This window comes from Colletotrichum paranaense (assembly GCF_030867605.1).
Source record: "Colletotrichum paranaense strain IMI 384185 chromosome Unknown Scaffold_4.1, whole genome shotgun sequence".
In the NCBI taxonomy this organism is placed as follows: domain Eukaryota; kingdom Fungi; phylum Ascomycota; class Sordariomycetes; order Glomerellales; family Glomerellaceae; genus Colletotrichum; species Colletotrichum paranaense.
In genome coordinates, this window is record NW_026848962.1 from 3,352,658 (window position 1) to 3,372,958 (window position 20,301).

The 20,301-nt window shown below is 46.2% G+C and overlaps 5 protein-coding genes across 5 annotated transcripts; 3 read left to right on the forward strand and 2 right to left on the reverse strand.

The window, feature by feature from the left end:
* Positions 1 to 1,492: 1,492 nt before the first annotated feature.
* On the forward strand, positions 1,493 to 1,932 carry CPAR01_06117 (uncharacterized protein; the record flags this gene model as incomplete). Its single annotated transcript, XM_060490391.1, has 2 exons — positions 1,493 to 1,773; positions 1,824 to 1,932. 2 exons carry the CDS (start codon positions 1,493 to 1,495, stop codon positions 1,930 to 1,932), a joined length of 390 nt encoding a protein of 129 aa, XP_060351857.1.
* A 1,802-nt stretch (positions 1,933 to 3,734) lies between these two features.
* On the reverse strand, positions 3,735 to 3,954 carry CPAR01_06118 (uncharacterized protein; the record flags this gene model as incomplete). Its single annotated transcript, XM_060490392.1, has 2 exons — positions 3,735 to 3,821; positions 3,922 to 3,954. The coding sequence occupies 2 exons, from the start codon at positions 3,952 to 3,954 to the stop codon at positions 3,735 to 3,737; spliced, it is 120 nt and encodes a 39-aa protein (XP_060351858.1).
* Positions 3,955 to 4,649: 695 nt separating this feature from the next.
* On the forward strand, positions 4,650 to 4,943 carry CPAR01_06119 (uncharacterized protein; the record flags this gene model as incomplete). Its single annotated transcript, XM_060490393.1, has 1 exon — positions 4,650 to 4,943. The coding sequence occupies one exon, from the start codon at positions 4,650 to 4,652 to the stop codon at positions 4,941 to 4,943; it is 294 nt and encodes a 97-aa protein (XP_060351859.1).
* A 2,740-nt stretch (positions 4,944 to 7,683) lies between these two features.
* CPAR01_06120 (uncharacterized protein) lies at positions 7,684 to 9,762 on the forward strand (the record flags this gene model as incomplete). The annotated part of the gene is made up of 1 exon (XM_060490394.1): positions 7,684 to 9,762. The coding sequence occupies one exon, from the start codon at positions 7,684 to 7,686 to the stop codon at positions 9,760 to 9,762; it is 2,079 nt and encodes a 692-aa protein (XP_060351860.1).
* Positions 9,763 to 11,013: 1,251 nt separating this feature from the next.
* On the reverse strand, positions 11,014 to 15,847 carry CPAR01_06121 (pentafunctional AROM polypeptide; the record flags this gene model as incomplete). Its single annotated transcript, XM_060490395.1, has 2 exons — positions 11,014 to 11,123; positions 11,203 to 15,847. 2 exons carry the CDS (start codon positions 15,845 to 15,847, stop codon positions 11,014 to 11,016), a joined length of 4,755 nt encoding a protein of 1,584 aa, XP_060351861.1.
* Positions 15,848 to 20,301: the final 4,454 nt, after the last annotated feature.

The window sequence follows — 20,301 nt, forward strand, 5'->3', positions numbered from 1 at the left end:
GGGGAGGTGAGCCCTGAGTGCTGTCACTGGCGGATGGGAGCCACGGAATCCACTAAATTTAGAATTCCGACAGGACCCTGACTCAACTTCTCCACGGAACGGAACCCGGCCGCCTGGGCCAAGGAATGGATCTGCGCCGCCCACGGAGAGATCTTGCACTCTGGGCAGCAGTGGATCCAAATGATGTCCTTCTTTTCGCCACCTGCCCTGTTTCGCGTATGCCTGTGTGCCTGTGTATGCACGCTGGACCTGATTTTCCCCTTTCTTTGCTTGCCGATTCACCCACTCTCGTGTTGAGTTCGGCATCGTCGTGCTGAATTTGGATCCCTGGGCTTGGGCACTCACGTCTCAAAATTCCTAGACGTATCCGTAGTCATTATCTAGATGCCAATACTTCCTTAATGTAGGTACGACACAGTCATGTTTCGTGGTCCATGCAGCCGGGCATTACTCAGTGGAGTAGTGTGCAGTCGGGATGGATCCTGGACTCTGTTATCTGTGTGTCTGCTAAGGAACGGATGCTGAACACACGTAAACGTTGCTCTACGTCTCGCACGTTTGGTTTTGTTCTAGGTAAAGTGAAGTTAGTCTACCCGAGTTCTCGGCCTGGTTAAGTGGGGATGTAGTAGGCAATACAGCAGCGGATATGCCGGACTGCGCCGCTGGTCACGATGCACAATATGAGAGTAGAAAAGATGGCACCGTGCAGTGATGTCTCAATCAGGTACTAATGGCCAAGCATGGGGGATCTCCTCGGAGCCGGACACAAGCTGCGGGTTGCACTTGGATGCCGCAAGAAAGTGCGGAAACAGAAGTTGGATTCCTCATCGTATTCGTGAATAGTGGTCCTGATATTCCGTACGATCTGGGAGGGTGGGAGGCCCGAGGTGGCAGCTGGAAGCTAGGTGCCGGAGCCACCGATGCGTGCAGCGTTGGGTTGACCGGTGCGGAGTACGGACATCACGCGGATAAGACCCACAAGAGGTTCATTTGTAAGCATGGCCACACTCCCATGTGGCTCTCAACTTCTGAGGTAGTGTGGGTGAATGCGGGTAGTCTCGGGTGGTGGGGCGGCAGTTCCGTGTCAGCTGTGGTCACGTATGGTCTACTACATACTCCGTGCCCAGTGCCGGTACCTTTGCACAGCGCTGTGGCTTAACGCCGATCGCTGTTTCGGCGTCAGCCACACCTAGGCGCAGTTGCATTGCTGATTGGTCAGCTTCATTGTGCCATTTCGCCCACAGTGTTGCGTTTTACAAATTGATGGCTAACAGACAATGGCCAATCTCTGCGTTTTAGCAACGCAAAAGGGACCAAACAAAAGCAAAAGATATGGAACCTACCTTAGCACGCAGTGGTAAAATATGATGGCCGGTTTCTGTGCTACGCTACCGTAATAGAAAGCGGCCATCATTTCTTGCTACCGCGTGCTTAGGTACGGATAGGTAAACGAGGGCTGAATACCCCTGGATGACAGAGAAAACCTTAAGACATGGAGAAGCCGAAGACTGGGCCGGACCATGCACTTGGCTGCATGCAAGAGAAAAGATCGAGAATTTTCCTTTTCCCGCATTTTCCTGCAGGCCTGCACGGGCTCCTCTTGTCTGTTTTTCGCTGGATATGCACCAACCAAGTGGTCCGACAGCCAGCTTGCCTGCCTGTCATGTCTCTCTCCCACCTCTCGGCATCGGCAGCATCGCTTCTCGGCCATCGCGGCATCGTTGTCAATCCCTGCATCAGCCAAGTTCCCTCTCTTGTTGTTAGTCGTTTGCCGTAAGACTTGGTTTGCTCTACACTTCTAAATCCTCACGCTGTACATGTAGACTTGTATTCAAAGATGCTACTGCGAACCTGACGGACCTAATTCGGTGTATTCCATGCGCACCCGCCAGGCGTGGTAAGCTTTGGTCAGCTTTGCGGATGAGTCAGTAGGATCTTGTTTTTGAGTACACAGAATAGAGAGAAACTTATGAGTGATCAATCGGCCACTTTGCCATGCTCGCTCATCTCATGCTCGACATGATGGGCCCGGGCAACACAGTGAGGGACGCGCACGCATCTTAACAAAGCACTGCAGAGAGGAGTCGAGTTCCTTTTCTGATGATGCCGTGAAGTTCAGCTCATACAATGGGATGGAAACCCCACGAACGTACCCCCCGGCACAACAGGGAGTGCCAGCCCTCGAGGTTGGTTTGCTGGTACAAATAAGCATGCATGCGACTAATCTTACAGGCCGCGTGCCTCGCGATGTGCGACGCAAATCTCTTCATGATTCTTTAACTTTTGGACACTCATGCACAGGGCCGTATTCGTGCAATTGAGACCCCCGAGAGTTCCAACGGCTGGACCGGCCGACGGGTGAGTTAGGCCCACCCCACGGCCGACGGAACGGGGTCGAGACCGCTCTAGGTCTTCAGAGACCCGGGTGGGGCACTCTTGCTACGGCGACGCTGAACATGGTGGTAGCTGCAATAGACGCGACCTGGCAATTAAGAGCGATGAAGTATCATGTGAAGTTTGATACGAGAGGAATACGACGAAGGCCGGAGCACAACCCTCAGGTGACAATGGAAAAAATAAGAGTCTGTAGCAGCGTGTTACGAGGCGTAATGAAGAGGGTCTCAACCAAGTCACTTCCTTGGCAGCTAAGAATCGAAATCCATTACGCCTAGAGCTGGCGCGGCTACGGCTGCGGCTGCTGGGAGGAGTCATCGAGCAGACTCATTCGTCAGCTGGCATTGCCAGCATGACTGATTCGTGGCATTCATAGCCCCGTCTCTTCGACGCTGCGCGCGGCGGGCAAGGACCCAGTTCAGCGCCCCGGTTCAAGCTTGACAATGCGAGCGCATTCCCGCATTCTCGCATCCCCTGGCAGCTTGGCACTCTGAGTGAGAAGGGCGGACATGGCCACAGTGGTTATGCGAGAAAATCCGCTCGGCCCGACGTGCAGGTGGGCAAGCCACATTGAAGATCGGCATGTGTGGCTGGAACATGCCTCGGTACCTATGCACTATAATGCTCTTTGGCGACCACCGGCCATGGGTGTGGCCTGTCTTTCTCGTGGTTGAGCCACATCACTGAGACGAGAGCACGAGTCACAAGTTCAGAGCAAACACGCCTATCCGAGGACGCGGGGGTGTACATGATAGGGAGGTATACGGATATAGTGGTCCGGAATGATGACCGAACGTGGTCGTCAAGAATGCGTAGCAACTAGCACTGCCCGGCCACATCTCAGCTTGCAAGTTGCGGCGTGCTGCCAATGTCCTATCACACCACTATTGCCATGCAGGATAACTGGTGGATACGTCGGACTGTTACGAATACCGAAGGCTAATGGCAGATGACCATGCTGTTCAAAGTTATTGATCGTGGACAGACAGGGCTCCTAGCAGTGCCGGCGCATTCGAGCTGTTTTATGAGATGTGTTGCGAGAAAATAAAATTACCTGAACAAAAGTCTTGCGGACTTGCAGTGATGCATAGCCGTAACGTAGTAAGGTACCTAAAGTAAGGTGAAAGGACGACGGAGGACAATTGAGCAAGTGCAGCAAGATCCTGTCACCCGCCGGACGGAAAAGCGCACACAATCAAGAATCTAACAGCGCTTATAGAAGACATAAAATTATATCAAAAAACTCACATTAATCAGCAGAAGACGAGACACTTTTGAGTTATTTTTTTTTCTATGATTTTGCTCTGAATCTGTAGCATAATCAAGCTACCATGATACTACTAGTGTAAGTATATTGTTAGTGCTCGGTTTAAGGTGTGCGCATTTTTTTGTCCGGCGGGTGCCTGTCTTCCGTTGCTGTGCCTATACTATGACGTTGGCTGTTAACTCTAAGTGGTTCTCACACTCAGACTCAGTCAAACCTCAACCAGATGGATCGGTTAGGTAAGGTTTGGATAGTATGCTTACTTTAGCCAAAACCGATACGTGCCAATGTGCCATGAGCAAGGTTACAAAAGGGAGGCCGGCACCAGCCACCAGCCACCAGCCATATGATAGGAACGTTAGTTGTTGGGTTCATCAGCCTGACCAGTTTGTTCTCTGATTACAAAGGTAAGGGCCATTGTGAGATCACGGGATATGACATCATCTATAAGGTACGTCGTTCCGATGAGAAACAAGTAGTCGTTTCTGAACATGAAACGTTACGATCGTTTGTCATCGACAGAGGATTTTAGTCAACATGCCGATGCGAAAGATGTCCGTTATTGTTGCACATTTTCAACGATGTATGCAGTGTAGACCAAAATATACCTGTATGGTGTCCTTACCCTAACTGACTTGCTTATCTCCCCAGATTTCTCATAGAGCACTGCCGCATTGGAGTGCGCTGGAGGTGCACGAATGGGAGATGGCGATGACAGGGGGGGGGGGCGATCGGGCATTCGTTCTACCCAGATATAGAATCTTCGCTTCGTTTATCGATGGCCTGTACCTGCAGACGACAACCACGAGGCCGAGGCCAGAGAGGAGGCGCACTGCATAATTAGAAAGCGCCAGTTCCTACGGGCAAGTGAATTGACACGTTGACACATTGCGTGATTGGGTGGCTTCTCTCGGCTTGAACAAGACCGGATAGTTGAGCGCTGAACCGACGGTGTGGCAGTGTGGCTGAGCACGATGCCTTTGGCCAATGAATGCAGCGCACCTGTAGGATGGAAGCATCCGCGCCAGCGGTCTCGCTCTTTTGTTTCTTCTGCTCTCTCGTCTCGCGGGCCCTCGCTTCGCGGGGTTCTCCCCTTTGGACCGCGGGGCACAAGCGACATTCTCTCTCCGTCCTCCGAGGCTTCCCCGAAGAGAAATTCCAAGAAACTTTTTTCCCCTTCCCCCTCACCCTCCCTTTCGGGTGCCTGCATCATTTTTTTTTTTGTCAAAACCGGCACAGACTGAGGTCATGGCATTTTGGCCTCGAACCCTTGTTCCCTGTCTGACCGCGCCCACCAAACACTCCCATCACACCCACATGAACAACCATGATCCAGCCCGACAGGACCCTTCAAAACATGCAGCCTTCGTGGGGCCACGGCATGGTAGAAGCGACCGGTGCAGCGAGCATGGAAGCGATCTTCGTCCCCCCTCACTCTTCCCTGAACCGGTCCGCCCACCCTTGACCATCGGCGTTTGCCCTCCAGGGTGGGCTGGCACGGCCGGAAACTGCGCAGTCACGCAGTGAAGGAGCTTCGGTACGGATTCTGCTGTGGGTTCTTGGATGACATCCATCGCTTGCAGGCCAAAACCTCGGATAATGGTCATTGCCATAGCATGTTATTAGTGTCAGTGCTTGATCACATACTGTGTAGAGGTCAGGTTATCGCAACCAGGTCTGGGTGTATCTACATAAGGTAGGTGCCTAGGTAGGTACCTACAAAATATGGTACTAGAAAAGGTATATACTCCGTCCGGATATGCATACTTGCGAAAGGAGCTTGGAACTGGAGATTCTTATCTCAATTCTCCCCACCTTGTGTCGGCCACCTTGAACGAAGAAATGGTCTCTGACGATCAATCGCCTGTGAGAGATAAAGCCTGCAAGCACGGTGACGGATGGCCCGTGTTGGTCCAGGAATAAGATGCACCCGTGTGCCATCATCGAGGGAATCTGGGATATGTAATACATAGTTGTAACGTGGTAAAGGTGTGCATACCTACAAAGTGTGTGCGTTCCAGCATGTCATCGGGTGGGCCTACCGGGCACCCCATCGATCCCTCCCACTCTCCTCATAGTGACACAGTAGGTTCTGCACCACGGGAATCGACGACCAGGTATCGACTAAGGTGTAATACTGCCACTGCGTAAGTACCTATGAACCTGTGAGGTAAGGCACTCCGTACGTAGGTGAGCGTCTCCGATACGATAGGTTCGGTCTTCTCAAATCCATCCATACCCGCACAGGACTCAGAGTACCTTAGGTGCCGTACCTACCTTAGGTGATTAGATACCGGTTCTTACTAAGGTATGTATCCGTACCCACACTACCTTGCCATGTCGGCGAGCTTTGAGACCTCAGTGGTCCCAACCCTTCACCCTACGTCACTCCACCAGCCCTCGACGGGATTATCGATGTCGTTCCGTCGCCGGAATGGAGTCCACCTACGTCTTGATCGCTGTTTCTCATGACCCTTTGAGTGCAACCACCCGCTCAGCGCAGCATCAAGCGCAAGCCTAGCCGAACACCCTGCCTTGTCTTGAGTGTCCTGTCTGCGAGCCTGCAAAAAGGTGAAATCGAATGAGAGCAACGTCTGTCTCCTCGGATTACTTCCGTGCTATCTCCCGCCTCGCATCTTCCCGCCTTGTCCGTCTCGCTCAACCCACAGTGCGTGAGTGCCACGACCAATGTTTGTCTTTTTACGGAGTATGCTCACTCATCATTTGTTAAGTTGAGGGGTCCAAGCTGGCGAAATCAGTCGTCTGCGGTGCTGCGGACAATATACTTGTTGGGTGAATGACAATGATCCCTAAACACAAGAAACTTCCAGAGGCTTCGAGCAAGGCCCTCGTCATTTCCATTGCACTGCCGTACCTACCTTACGCTGCCTCACGCTGCATTGCAAATTGGTGGTCTATTGCCCACACCCGCTTTCTGCGTATCTACCTACTGTAACTTGCTCCGCCTTACTGCGTGCGAATCACACTGGGCCATGGCTGTTCTCGATCTGTCTTTCCATCATGTGACTCAATTTTTATCCGCGTCAGCTGTTTAGTAGTCCGTTGTTGGGAGCGTACTATTCCGTCTGCCTGCGGCCAATTCAGCGACGTCCCGCTGGTTCTTTCTGCGTTAACTCCGCATAATTGGGTTATAGACCTCGGCGCACTTCCTTTGCTGCCTTTTACTACTCCGTGCGTTGCTCACACGATGTGCATCGAAAGGCCAAGATAGGGAAATGTGAGCTAGTAGGTACGAATGTCGACTTGGGGGAAAGGAAATGAATTACGAATATGCGCCTTGCCTAGATTCGAGGGCAATACCAAGTGAGCCTTTCTCGCGCTTTTTGCTTGCCTTATGCGTGTCACATTGCAAGTGCATTATTCAAGCAAGTGCTTGCTCGCTGGGCTGCTTAATAGTGACAAAAACTCAAAACCCCCGGTTGGGCCGTTGTTGGTCATGAGGTTCCTCGACCTTCTAGCGAATGGAATCGAGGACGAAAAAAATGCAAGGACTCATACCGCATGTTCTTGTTCGACTTGGTCATCATCCCACACACCTGAAAATTTTCTCCCTGTCTCTCCCCCCCCCCCCTTTGGGCCCTCCCCTTCCTGCGTCCAGACCTTAAGGTGTTCTCCCCGGTCCCGATCCTAAGGCCCCCCTGTAACCCTGCTCTACTTACCACACTGATCCCATCCCCGGGACCGCCAGCACAACTTGTCCAAGCCTCGGGTCCTCCACCCGGTACCTCCGCTCTTCGTCCGCGTTGCGAGGAGCGGTACGTACCCACAGCGCGCTACCTTACCGCACACCCTGGCCCTTCCATTCTAAGCCCCATAGCCCTCTGGGGTACGTACCTGGCCAGCTACCTCATTGCATTGCAAGTCCCCTACGTAGTGCTACCAACCCGCTGCCTCTCTTTAGTCTTTCCATCTTTATAAGTCATCGTCCCTCCGTGGTTTGCCACTCACTTGGCCCCTCCTACCATCACACCTACAAAACATCTAAACTTCTTAACTACCACATCATGCTGTTGACCCGACCCACTGCTTCACAATCAATCCAGCAACATCAGCAACAATTCCAACAACATTACTCCGACCTACACCACCAGTATCAGACACAATCACAGCATTTCTACCCTCACTCGATCGATTTTGACCTTGAAGGCTCCTTTGACGACACTGCTCCCGACCTCACCTCGTCGAGTATATCCTCGTCTCCGCTCTCGACTCAATCCTTTCTCCCTTCCTATTACTCTCTGGCAAATAACTCGGCAAGCCTTGCAAGTTACGACACGTCCCATCTGACCGTCCCAAGACGATCAGCGACAAGCACTTCAGGCTTCGAAGAATCTGCTTTGAACCACAACCATCAACAAAACCTCATGCAGTCAGACGCCTGGGTACTCGGGAATCAGTACGCTCCCAAGACCGGTGGTCGACTACCTCATCAGCGGGAGTCATCTTTGTCTTCGCTCGGTTCAGCCGGTCCCGCATCACCCTTCAGTCACAGTACAACGAATCCCCAAATCGCGGTGACAGATTCAACACCCGACGTTCTGTACGATATGCAGGCTCACGACGGTAATGCCTTCTACCAGTTGTCCAACAAGTCAATGGCGGTGTCCCACGACAACATGTATCCCAACTACAACGGACTGCAGAACATATCGTCGGACATGGCCGGCTACGCCTCAGCCTTGAGTGTTCAACGACCACGATCTGACCGCGGGTTATTACCTGCGCCTGAACTCTCTATGGCTGGTAGCAGATCTCACCCAAACTCTGTGGCAAGCTCCATTGCTGGGGACTCACCCGCAACACCGTCACAACTCGAGCACGAAGATGACAGGCGGCGGAAAGCTGGTAAGCAATTTTCCATGCAAGTGTCTAAGAATAAAAGCTTACTTGATGTTTTCGACATAGTCTTCAGCAACGTACCCAAGCTAGATCGCACGATGACAGACATCTATAATGATGAACTGTACAGCCCCAATTTCACCATTACCTCGGCAGCTCCGGCTCAAAACCACATGGCTGTATCTCCTAGCAATGACGTGTTTGCGCAACGACTTAGCGCTGCAAACAACCAGCACCTGAGTGCAGCACAGTCGCCAGTCTCTAGTGTGTCACGCGACCGTTCGCCATTCCGTCAGGGTTCACCATTGGCACCGATGCCCAGTCACGACTTTGGTGGAGGTGTTCAGGCCTCTCGTCTACGATTCAACTCGGCCCACCAAATCCGGGAACAGAAGAAGGCGGAGCAAGATGCACAAATTATGCGACAACAAATGTCTGTAAAGTCGGAGCCGGAAACCCCGAAAACCATCTCTCCAAAAGATGCGATGCTCGAATTTCACGATGGCGATGCCGAATCATCATTTTCACTCTTTCCATCTCAGGAGACGGTGGATTTTGAAGACATTGCAAAGGCAGTGGCCACGCAGGACCAACAGGTCAATTTTGCGAGGCCTGCCATGCAAAATGGGGCAGCCTTCCCTTATATGCCCGCTCAGCTTCAGACCGCTGTCCACATTCCACAGCAGTACCCGTTCATTGCTCATCCACGACAATCTCATGAGCAGATTCCTCGGCTTAGCTCTGCCGAGTCAAGCACCGGGGGATCCGATGCTACTTCGACTTCAAATGCGGTACCGACAACCAAACCTGTAGGTGCTACTGCTGATGGCGGTACTTACACTTGTACATACCACGGCTGCACCATGCGATTCGAAACCCCTGCTCTGCTGCAAAAGCATAAGCGTGAGGGGCATCGGCAGACTCAGGGTATCGGAGGGCCCAGAAGACCTGAAGCAGTTGCCGCATCCCCCGACAGTATCCTCAATAGTCAAGCCGGACCTCACCGCTGCGATCGTATCAATCCTAGCACGGGCAAACCGTGCCACACAATCTTTTCACGCCCGTACGACTTGACTCGTCACGAGGATACCATTCACAATGCGCGGAAGCAAAAGGTGCGCTGCAATCTTTGCACCGAGGAGAAGACGTTTAGTCGTGCCGATGCGCTCACGCGACACTACCGAGTCTGTCATCCGGATGTTGAATTCCCAGGCAAGCACCGACGCCGGGGGCATAATGTCTGAATGCGCTACGTTTACAGGCCATGACACACAGCTCGGATGGTGTCTGCTTCGCGGCGGCTTTACACTGGTCCAGTTGGCAGAAGAATGCGCCGACCTCCGAGGAAGCTAATGGTCTACCCAATTATCGACAATACCGTGCACCATCCCCGAGCATGAGGAGTGAATCAGGGATGCAGGACAGTCGGGCGAATCAACAGGGGTGGAAATTCAGGGTCCTCGATGGTGCAGTAGGGGTCGTGCAACATGACATCACATAGTCCGTGCGCAACGACCCTGACGATCCATATGACCCGTAATGACATCATTTACCCGCCATTTCCTACTAGGTTCACATCGCCAGAAGTCGTGCAACTTGCCCGACTCCACTCAGCGACATCATCATGAGTCTTGGCATCATCATCCACCTCTGCCTGAGTTCATCAAATCGGGAATTGATGGGACGAGTTGGGGAGGATGGATGATCATGACGCTACATTATCTATGCTCCTGCCACAGGCTCCTGCATTCCAGTTCACGCCATATGGACGGTCCCGATCAGCCCCGACTCGAAATTTGTGGTTCTTTACCCAGATGATGCAATCTACGGCCTTAACCACTGCTCGGACGGGGCTTATGCATTTATTTCCCTTTTGAGAAGCAGCGTTGTTTTAACCGCTTCCATCAGTTATTTGACTTTTGCGATGGGTTTAGGACTGGATACGGAGCGAGTCTTTCACATCTCCCATTCTTCCACAAGACGATTGTGTATGACATGTTGTACATTATGATATTATGGTCCAAGTCGAGACCACAAGGCTAGAGAAAAAAAAGGTTGGGGAGGGAATGGGATGTCCTAAGGGCACGCAGGCGTGGTTGGCTTTCACGAATGTGATGATGAGGGAGGAATGATGCATTATAGATATATTAATATGTGAAACACCATCCCCATACTGGTCTTATACCCGGCCTTGATTCTTATCGGTCAACACTTGCGTCCTGCCACATACGGAATTGGTTGACAACTGGCTGAAAATATCACAGAGAGACTTAGACTATATCCCTTCACGATGATGCTCAAATACACATTGACTAGACAAGGACATAATACTCTATATTTGAAATAGTTGTTCGCCATTTCTTAGGTGAAGTTCCAAAGTCGGTTATCTACTCAGCAACCGAGTCTGTATGGTCGATGCTAGTCCCTAGAGCTCCTTCCTCTACTCTAGCAATCAAAGCTATCTACGAAGCACCAATGATATTTGGTACGCACGTTCAATGGTCGGGTCCTGCAGCGTGCCCTAGCCATCCTACGCCACTTCCTCGCCCAAGACGGCTGCGCGAGCAGTCTGGTAGAGAGGGGTGATATCCGTCCATTTCTGGAACTAAATTGAATCCAAGTTAGCTTCCTATGTCACGTTCATCTACTTGGGTGCCACGTTTCCACCGTCCACAAACATTCACTTACCTGGTACCAGCCCTGAGCTGAGAGCACCTCGAGGCCAGGGATGGTCTCCCACCCGGCGTCCTCGGCCAATTGCATCAGTGGTGTATGACGAGGCTGGTAGGCCATCTCAAGAAGGACGCGTTTCCTATCGACTGTCGTGTCTTGACGCAATACCGCCATGAGAGTTTCTCGGAGCGAGGGATCAACTGGCTTGTCGGCAGGGATCGTGCTGATCATAACGGTGGGCGAGGATGCTAGTGCAGGAACTTCGCTGGCATTCTTGAGAGCTTCGATGCGATAATCCGAGGGGAACGACGCCTTCAGGGCTTCCAGGTTGCCACTGTTGCGTGCTAGAGCGTAGATAGGCCCGAAGCCAAGTGCGTGCAATGCGAAGATGGCGGCTCTTGTTGTTCCGCCTGAGCCAATAACGATGGCAGAAGATTCAACGTCTTCTGTCGATTGGGACGAAACACCTGCCGACTGAAGAGAGTGAACCATACCTGACCAGTCAGTGTTGTCACCGATGAGCTTAGCCGTGTCTCCGCTGGTTGATACTGGGATGATAGTGTTGACAGCGCCAATGATGCGAGCAGCCTCCGAGACTTCGTCAATTTCCTTCATAATGTCGAGCTTGAGCGGGATTGTCACGGAAGCGCCGCCAAAGTCGGGAGCTCGGATCAACTCGCGTACATCGGCCGCGTCAGTCGTTTCTTTGCGCAGGTAATGGTGCGGCAATCCGACCAAATCGAACAAAGTATTGTGCAGAGCAGGTGATCTCGATGCTGCAATGGGACTACCGAAAAGATAGTAGGTTTGCGGGTTAATGTCACCAAGCAACGCCAAAGCTTGCCGGATCTCGGCCGCGGACAACTGCCCCGGGGCTGCTTTGAATGGCAAACTGGGATGGGAGACAGGGGTGAGGCAGCCGTTCAGGACACGGCTGAGCTTTCCAGCTTGCCCCATGTTCAGCGCAATGATCGGGATTTTGTGCGAAGACAACATCTCCAGCTTGAATTGGGCTAGGTCATAGTTGTCTTCAATTCGTTTGGCGACACCAACCAACTTGATCACGTCACCCCATTGAAGGGCCTTGTTGTAGAAGGGGATCCAAGAACCATTCTTCCAAGACAAGTTGCCCTGAGGATCATGGTGGGAGGCAATGATACGCGCGGGTCCCTTGTTCTCCACGACTGCTCGAATGACTCGCTCTGGGAGTGTCATCTCGACATCGATGAACTCAACCCCCATGCGGATTGCTTTTTGGTACAGACCAAGGGCTTGATCATGGGCGTCATCGGGGAACTTTCCACCCTGAGACAGTGTGCGCAGAGTGAAGATAATGGGCACGTCTGCCACCGATCTAAGAAGCGCAACCTGGTGTGCAACGAACTCTTCAGAATAGTCTTGGAGCAAGTCCACGCGGAGCTCCACGGCGTCAGAACCAACCACAACAGCCGGTATCAGAGTGAGAGCTGACGCAACCTCTGGTATCGTGAGGGAAACAAAGAAACTGGGATTCTTCGCCAGTGCCTTATTGACTTGTACCTGCTCTCCGCACAAAACATTGACGAAGCGGCGGAAGTCTAGCGGCGGCTCCCGTGTAGCCAACGTTCCTGGGGGATGAGGGCTGAAGTACTCAAAGTTGCTGCACTGCTCGAAGAAGGGCTTCCGGCGCCAGTAGACATCTTCAATGTCTTCTCTGTAGGCCGGTCTTGATTTGTCCTGCAGAAGGTAGTCGACGACTTCCTTGGTATTACGGTGGACGAGTAACACAGTGCCGTTGTTCTGGCAGTGTGCAACGAGCAGTTTCCGAGCTTCAGGAGTCTCTACAATGCCGCCGCCGCACGAGAAAATATACCCGTGGCTCTGTTTCTCCAGGACATCCCGGAGAAGCTCAAGCTCGTCGCTTCTGAAGCCTGTCCATCCTTTGGAACCTCTGATCATCTCCGGAATTGTCATGCCTGACCGCCGTTCCAGCTCTTCATCCAAATCGATAAAAGGCCTCTTGAGCGTCGCGGCCATCCATCTTCCCGCAGTCGTCTTGCCTGCGCCACGCATACCAATGATGACAACAGACTTATCCTTACGAGATCTCGTGGGAAGTCCCGTAGCCGCTGACTTGGGTTGCTCGTCAATGCCGTCAAGCTCAATGTTGAAGAACTGCGACATGGTGTCCCACCAACCTGGCCATGTCTTGCCAGTGCATTCCCTCTCAAGAATCGTCACAGGCTCGGGGGATACCACTGAAAGAACGCTGAAGCTCATGGCGACGCGGTGATCGTCGTAGCAATAAATGCTTTCGGTAGGCTGCTGGAGCCCCTGCACAGCGCGGCCGGTGACGATGATGCCGTCGTCAAATTCGTCAGTCTCAACGCCAAACTTGGCTAGTTGCTCGCGCATTGCCCCTATACGATTGCATTCTTTCACGCGTTGATTGGCGATGCCGCTGATCTTGGTTGTTCCGGATGCCGCAGCTGCTAAGACGGAGGCTGTGAGGAAAGCGTCTGTCATAGGTTCCATATCGACATGCTCAATCGCCTTGAGACCGCCAATGGACGGGCCTGTGACAGTCGTCGAAGTTCCAGTCTGCTCAACCGTGCATCCCATAGGTCTCAGCACGTCAACAGCAAACCGTGAGTCGCCCTGAAGTGACTCTGAACCAATGTTGGGCACAGTACAAGTGGTGCCGGTAATGGCTGCAATAGCCAGAGGGTAGGTAGCGGAACTGGCGTCGCTCTCCACGACGTACTCGGCTGGGTTTTGGTACACTGCCTTCGGGATGTGGTAGGTATTGAGCTCCGTTGTCGATTTCGTGACGTTTACGCCGAAGGTCCGCATCATCGAGACGGTCATATCAATGTAAAACTGTGATATGGGCTTTCCGCCTACGAGTCGAAGGGTGACTGGGTTTTTCGCGTAAGGTGCAGCCATGAGAATTGACGACACATACTGCGATGAGATGGTAGCGGCCAATTCTATGACACCGCCCTCGAAGCCCTTGGCAGCATCCACCTGGAGAGGAAGACTCTTCTCTTGCCCGAGGTATTTGATTCCCAACCCATTGGCCCTGAGAGCATCGACCAGAGGACCAATTGGACGAACTTTCATGCGAGCGTTGCCGGTAAGTACTGTGGAAGACACTCCAGACGGCGCACAAAGAGCCACGACAGTCGTCAAGAATCGGGATGCGGTACCAGCGTTGCCAAGGTACAGCGCCTCTTTGCTAGCATTGAGCTCGCCGCCTTTGCCTTTGACAGCTAGCACCTCCCCGGCATCTTCCCAGGCGTATGTTGCTCCCCCAAGCTGAGCAATGGCTGACAACATGTACTCTGTGTCGTCAGAATGCAGCAGGTTCGTGATCCGGCACGTTCCCTGCCCGAGAGCAGCGAGAACAAGGGCACGGTTGGAAATAGACTTGGAGCCGGGGGGGGTAACTATGGTGCTGTGAGACTTCGGCATGCCAGGTATGACCTGAGTTGCGGATGATAGGACTACCCTGATGACGTGGTCTTGGACCACGCTGGCTTTTTGTTCGTGGGTTTTTCCGATCGCGGAGAGGAGCACAATCTTCTTCTTGGCTCCATCATTCTTCTTGTCAACCGCCATCTTCTCCAACAACACGTCAACGGGGCACTTTTTGCCTGCTGTCAGCTTAATAACCTTCTTGTCGTGTACCGAGGTGGGAAGCTCGTAGCTCGCAATACACTTGACAAGTCGTGCTACAGCGCCAGGACGAAGTACGCCAAGGAAGCGGGCCAGTTCTGCCTCCTTGACCATGCCAATGGCGACAGCCTCTCCATGAAGAAGCTGAGGTGTCAACAGGGCTTCGTAGGCGTGACCGATAGAATGGCCGAAGTTGAGCAGATTTCTCAAGCCACCTTCTCTTTCATCGCTGGAGACAACTTCAGCTTTGACTGAAGCAGAGCCAAGGACAATTCGCTTGAGAATGTCTCGAATGGGTGAAAGTCTCTTTTCCCCCTGGGACTTGACAGCAGCCAGTATGGCGGGTGCGTTGGTCTCGAGTGCGGTAAACTCGTCCTCGCTCCAGATGGCGGCCGTCTTGATGACCTCGGCCATGCCATTGATGAACTCCCGCGCTGGCAGCGTCTCGAGGAAGCTCAGGTCGATATAAATACGGAACGGTTGCCAGAAAGCACCGATGAGGTTCTTGCCCATCGGAGTGTCGATGGCAGTCTTGCCACCAATGGATGAGTCAACCATAGACAACAGCGTCGTCGGCACCTGTACAAAGCGAATGCCCCGCATGAAAGTGGCAGCGACATAGCCGATCATGTCGCCAATGACACCGCCGCCTAGAGCAATGATGACCGTGTCCCTCGTGCATTTTTGCAACAACATCCAATCTTCAATGTCCGCCTTGGTCTGGCGGCTCTTTGAAGCTTCGCCGGGCGGGATTGCGTACGTGAGCAGTCTTGCCGAAGCAGGCGCGGCGGCTTCAAAGACCTTTCGAAAAGGCGGGACATAAGTATCGAAGAGGTTCGTGTCGGTTACAAGGACATAGGTCGATGATTTGAGATGATGGAGGAGATCCTGAGTCACGAAGTCAAGCCAGATACCGTGGTCGACGACAATGTCGTCTTTGCCCAGGATCGTGATCCGGGTCGGGCCTGAGCCCGAATCTGAGCCATTGACCAAGCCCATGATCGATGGCAGCAGATGTGAGGGTGGTAAGTCGTTATTTACTCAGAGCTCTGGCACATCGGGTTGGTCTCTGTCGTAGAGCTTGCAACGGTAAGTGAATTGAATACGTTGAGGGTGCAAAGACTCGCGGGTGCGCCTACCTTATGTGGGCGTAGGGTGCATGGAGCCAGTGACTCTTCCAAACAGGACTCACCTTTTTTTTTTTTTTTTTTTTTTTTTACGACATCGGACAAGGACGATTGGCGGGGGCGGGGATGGCACGAGCAAGGATCAGGAACGGCTCCTCTATTGCGGCTTAGTGGAGTCTCATGCCGCCTATACCGGAGCTGCCAAAAGAGTATGACACTGCGGTGATTTCCCTTGGATGGGATTTTTAAAGCCCCAGGGTCCGGGCACTTAGACTTCCTCAGCGCCCCTCAATCACACAGACAATAAGGTCCACATGAGTCGCTAGTGTGCATTCTGCCGAATGGGCCACCCACGTGTGGCTAGCCCGGACCTATAAGTAATATTTAAAGAATTATTAACTTAATTTATTTCTATATTCTACTTTTATTATTTATTTAAGCCGTTTATAATATTATTCAAATAAATAAATAAAGGGTATATATAATAAATTAATATAAATATATAGCGTTTAAAACTATATAATATTACTTATTTATATTATGTAAATATTTATTAAAAATTAAGGTAATACGGGATATTTTTATAAAAGAATATAATAACTAAATATTTATATAGAAGTAAGAATATATAAATATAGGGGTAATAAGTATATATAAAAGAGGTTTTTATAATAAAGAGAGTAATATAGTTAAATTATTATATAAGAAATTACTTATTTAAAAAAAGGTCTAGGTAAGTAAATATACGCCTATATATAAATATAAAACCTCTTATTAAAATATCCCATAGCTTATTAATTATAATATAATTAATAAGCATATATATAAGTAAATACGTAATCGTAGTACTTAATTCCGTCTTAAGAGAATTCTAACTTATTCTGTTACTTTTTAATACTTTTTATTACTTACGTAAGCTTATATAAGCAATATTACTTATATAATTAATACTTATAATAATTTATAAAAAACGTAGATTAATATAATATATAGTTTGCTTATGTAATATTAGTAATAAAGCGAATAATAAGGTAAATGAAGTTACTTTTATAATAAAAATATATTTAAATCTTATTTTTTTTAATTAAATAATTTACCGGGCCCGTATTATATATTACGTATTTTAAAAAAAAACTAAGTATTATTTATTTTTTTAATTCTACTTTTACTAGTTACTCGGGCGGTTTTTAATATTAATTATATAATATTAATATATAATATTAATAAATACTCCTACTATTTTAATAAACTATTTTTTTTAGATTTTCTAACTTTTTAACTTTCCCTCTTATAAAGTTTATAATTATAAATTATTAATAATAATATTAAGCGCCCGATACTATTACTTTATAAACTACTTATTTAGCTAAGTTTATTATACTCTAAATAATAGTAGCTTATAATAGTATAATATTAGAAATACCCTCGTTATTATTATTAAAAATAATACTAACTTTACGATATTTATTAAATTTACGTACTCTTAACTTTAACTCGTATACGTATATATATTCGTTACTTCGTTTTTTTTATTAAAATCGAAAAACGCTTTTCTCGCTATTTATTATTATTATCCTATTACTATTACCTTATTATTATTACTTTATTATTATTAAATTATTTACTTACTTTTAAATATATACTATCGAAATACTAAAACGCTAACTTATTAATTTATAAAGATACTTTAAGGGTTAGAAGTTCGATTTTATAAGTATTATACTAGAGGACCCCGAATTATAATACGATTATTTTAAAAAATACGGATTAAATACTATTAACTTAAAAATTAAAAATATCGACGTAATTATTATTATAATTAGTACCTAGCTTATATAATATAGTAGTTTTAAAATACTTAACTAATTCTTAAATATTATTAATATTTTAAAATCGCTATATAAAAATAAATTAAGAAGGATTTAAAAAAAAAATCTAATATTATTAAAAAAAGTAAAAAATAAGGTATAATATTTAGTTATTAAAAAAGCGATTAATATATTACGGCGGCGGGGTTATTAATATATTAAGTTTAATTAGTATCTTAGTAACGGCTACGGCTAGTTATAATTAGTCATAAAGTTTATTATATAATAAAAATTTAATATTAACCTTAATAAACTAGCTTACTTATAAAGGCGAAAATAGCCCCTAATAAGGCAGGTCGGACCCCAAAGGGAAACTAAGTATTGTTTTATTTTATTTTTACTTTTACTAACTACTCGGGCAGTTCTTAGTATTACTTATATAATATTAATATATAATATTAATAAATACTCTTATTATTTTAATAAACTATTTTTAAAAAAAAAATTTTAACTTTCTTTTTTATAAAGTTTAAAATTATAGATTATTAATAGCGATATTAAGTACCTAATACTATTACTTTATAAACTTATTATTTATTTTTTTATTTTTACTTTTATTAGTTACTCGGGCGATTCTCGATATTAGTTATATAATATTAATATATAGTATTTATAAATACTCTTACTATTTTATTAAACTATTTTTTTTAAATATTCTTTTACTTTTTTAAACTTTCTTTTTTATAAAGTTTATAATTACGGATTAATAATAATATTAAGCGCAATATTATTATTTTATAAGCTTATATTTACTTAGCTAAGTTTATAACTCTTTAAATAATAATAGCTTATAATAATAGTATTAAAGATACTATTATTATTATTATTAAAAATAATATTAACTTTTTTATTATTAATATATACTCTATATATATATATATATAAATATTTATTTTTTTATTCTACCTTAACTAGCTACTCGGGCGGTTCTTAATATTATTTATATAGTATTAATATATAGTATTAATAAATACTCCTACTATCTTAGTAAATTATTTTTTTAAATTTTCCTTAACTTCCCCTCTTATAAAGTTTAAAATATAACTATAGATTATTAATAGCGATATTAAGCGCTTAATACTACTACTTTATAAGCCGCTTACTTAACTAAGTTTACTACCCTTTAGGTAATAGTAGCTTATAATAGTATAATATTAAAAATACCCTTATTATTATTATTAAGAATAATACTAACTTTTAAAAGTATTAATATACGCTTTTAATTTTAACTCGTATATATATATATATATATTCGTTACCTCGTTTCTTTTATTAAAATCGAAAAACGCTACTTCCCTCGCTATTTATTCCTATTACCCTATTACTATTACCTTATTACTATTACCTTATTATTATTACTCTATTACTATTACCTTATTATTATTATTATTACTATTACTATTAAATCGTTTACTTACTCTTAAATATATATTATTAAAATACCGAGACGCTAACTTATCGATCTATAGGGATACTTTAAGGGTTAGAAGTTCGATTTTATAAATATTATATTAAAGGACCCCGAACTATAGTACGATTGTTTTAAAAAATACGAATTAGATACTATTAATTTAAAAATCGGAAATATTAATATAGCTATTATTATAATTAACGCTTAGTTTATATAATATAATAACCTTAAAATACCTAACTAACTCCTAAATATTATTAATACTTTAAAATTACTATATAAAAATAAATTAAAAAAGATTAAAAAAAAATCTAATATTATTTAAAAAAGGTAAAAAATAGGGGGTAGTTTTTAGCTATTTAGAGGGCGATTAATATATTACGATAGGATTATTAATATTTTAAATTTAATTAGTATTAATAATTAATATTAGCTATAGCTAGCTACGGCCGGCTATAGCTAGCTATAGTTAGTTTTAAAGTCTTATTAAAAAAAATACGTAATAAAAACTCGATATTAACCCTAATAAACTAGCTTATTTATAAAAGCGAAGATAGCCCCTAATAAGGCGGGCCGGACCTTAAAGGGATATATATATATATATATTTATTATACCTCTTTAGGGTCCGGCCCGCCTTATTAAGGGCCATCTTCGCTTTTATAAATAAGCTAGTTTATTAAAATTAATATCGAGTTTCTATTATATACTTAATAAGATTTTATATTAATTAATAATAGCCGGTTATAATTAGTATAGCCGTTATTAATTATTAAGTTATTAATACTAACTAAACTTAAAATATTAATAACTCCGTTATTATAGTATATTAATTACCCTCTAAATAGCTAAAAACTAACCCTTATTTTCTATTTTATTTAATAATTTTAGAATATCCCTTTTAGTCTTTCCTAACTTATTTTTATATTACGTTTTTAAAATATTAATAGTATTTTAGAGTTAGTTAGGTATTTTAAGCCCGTATTATATAAGCTAAGTACTTATTAAGGTAATAACTATATTAATATATATTTTTTTGATTTTTAAAT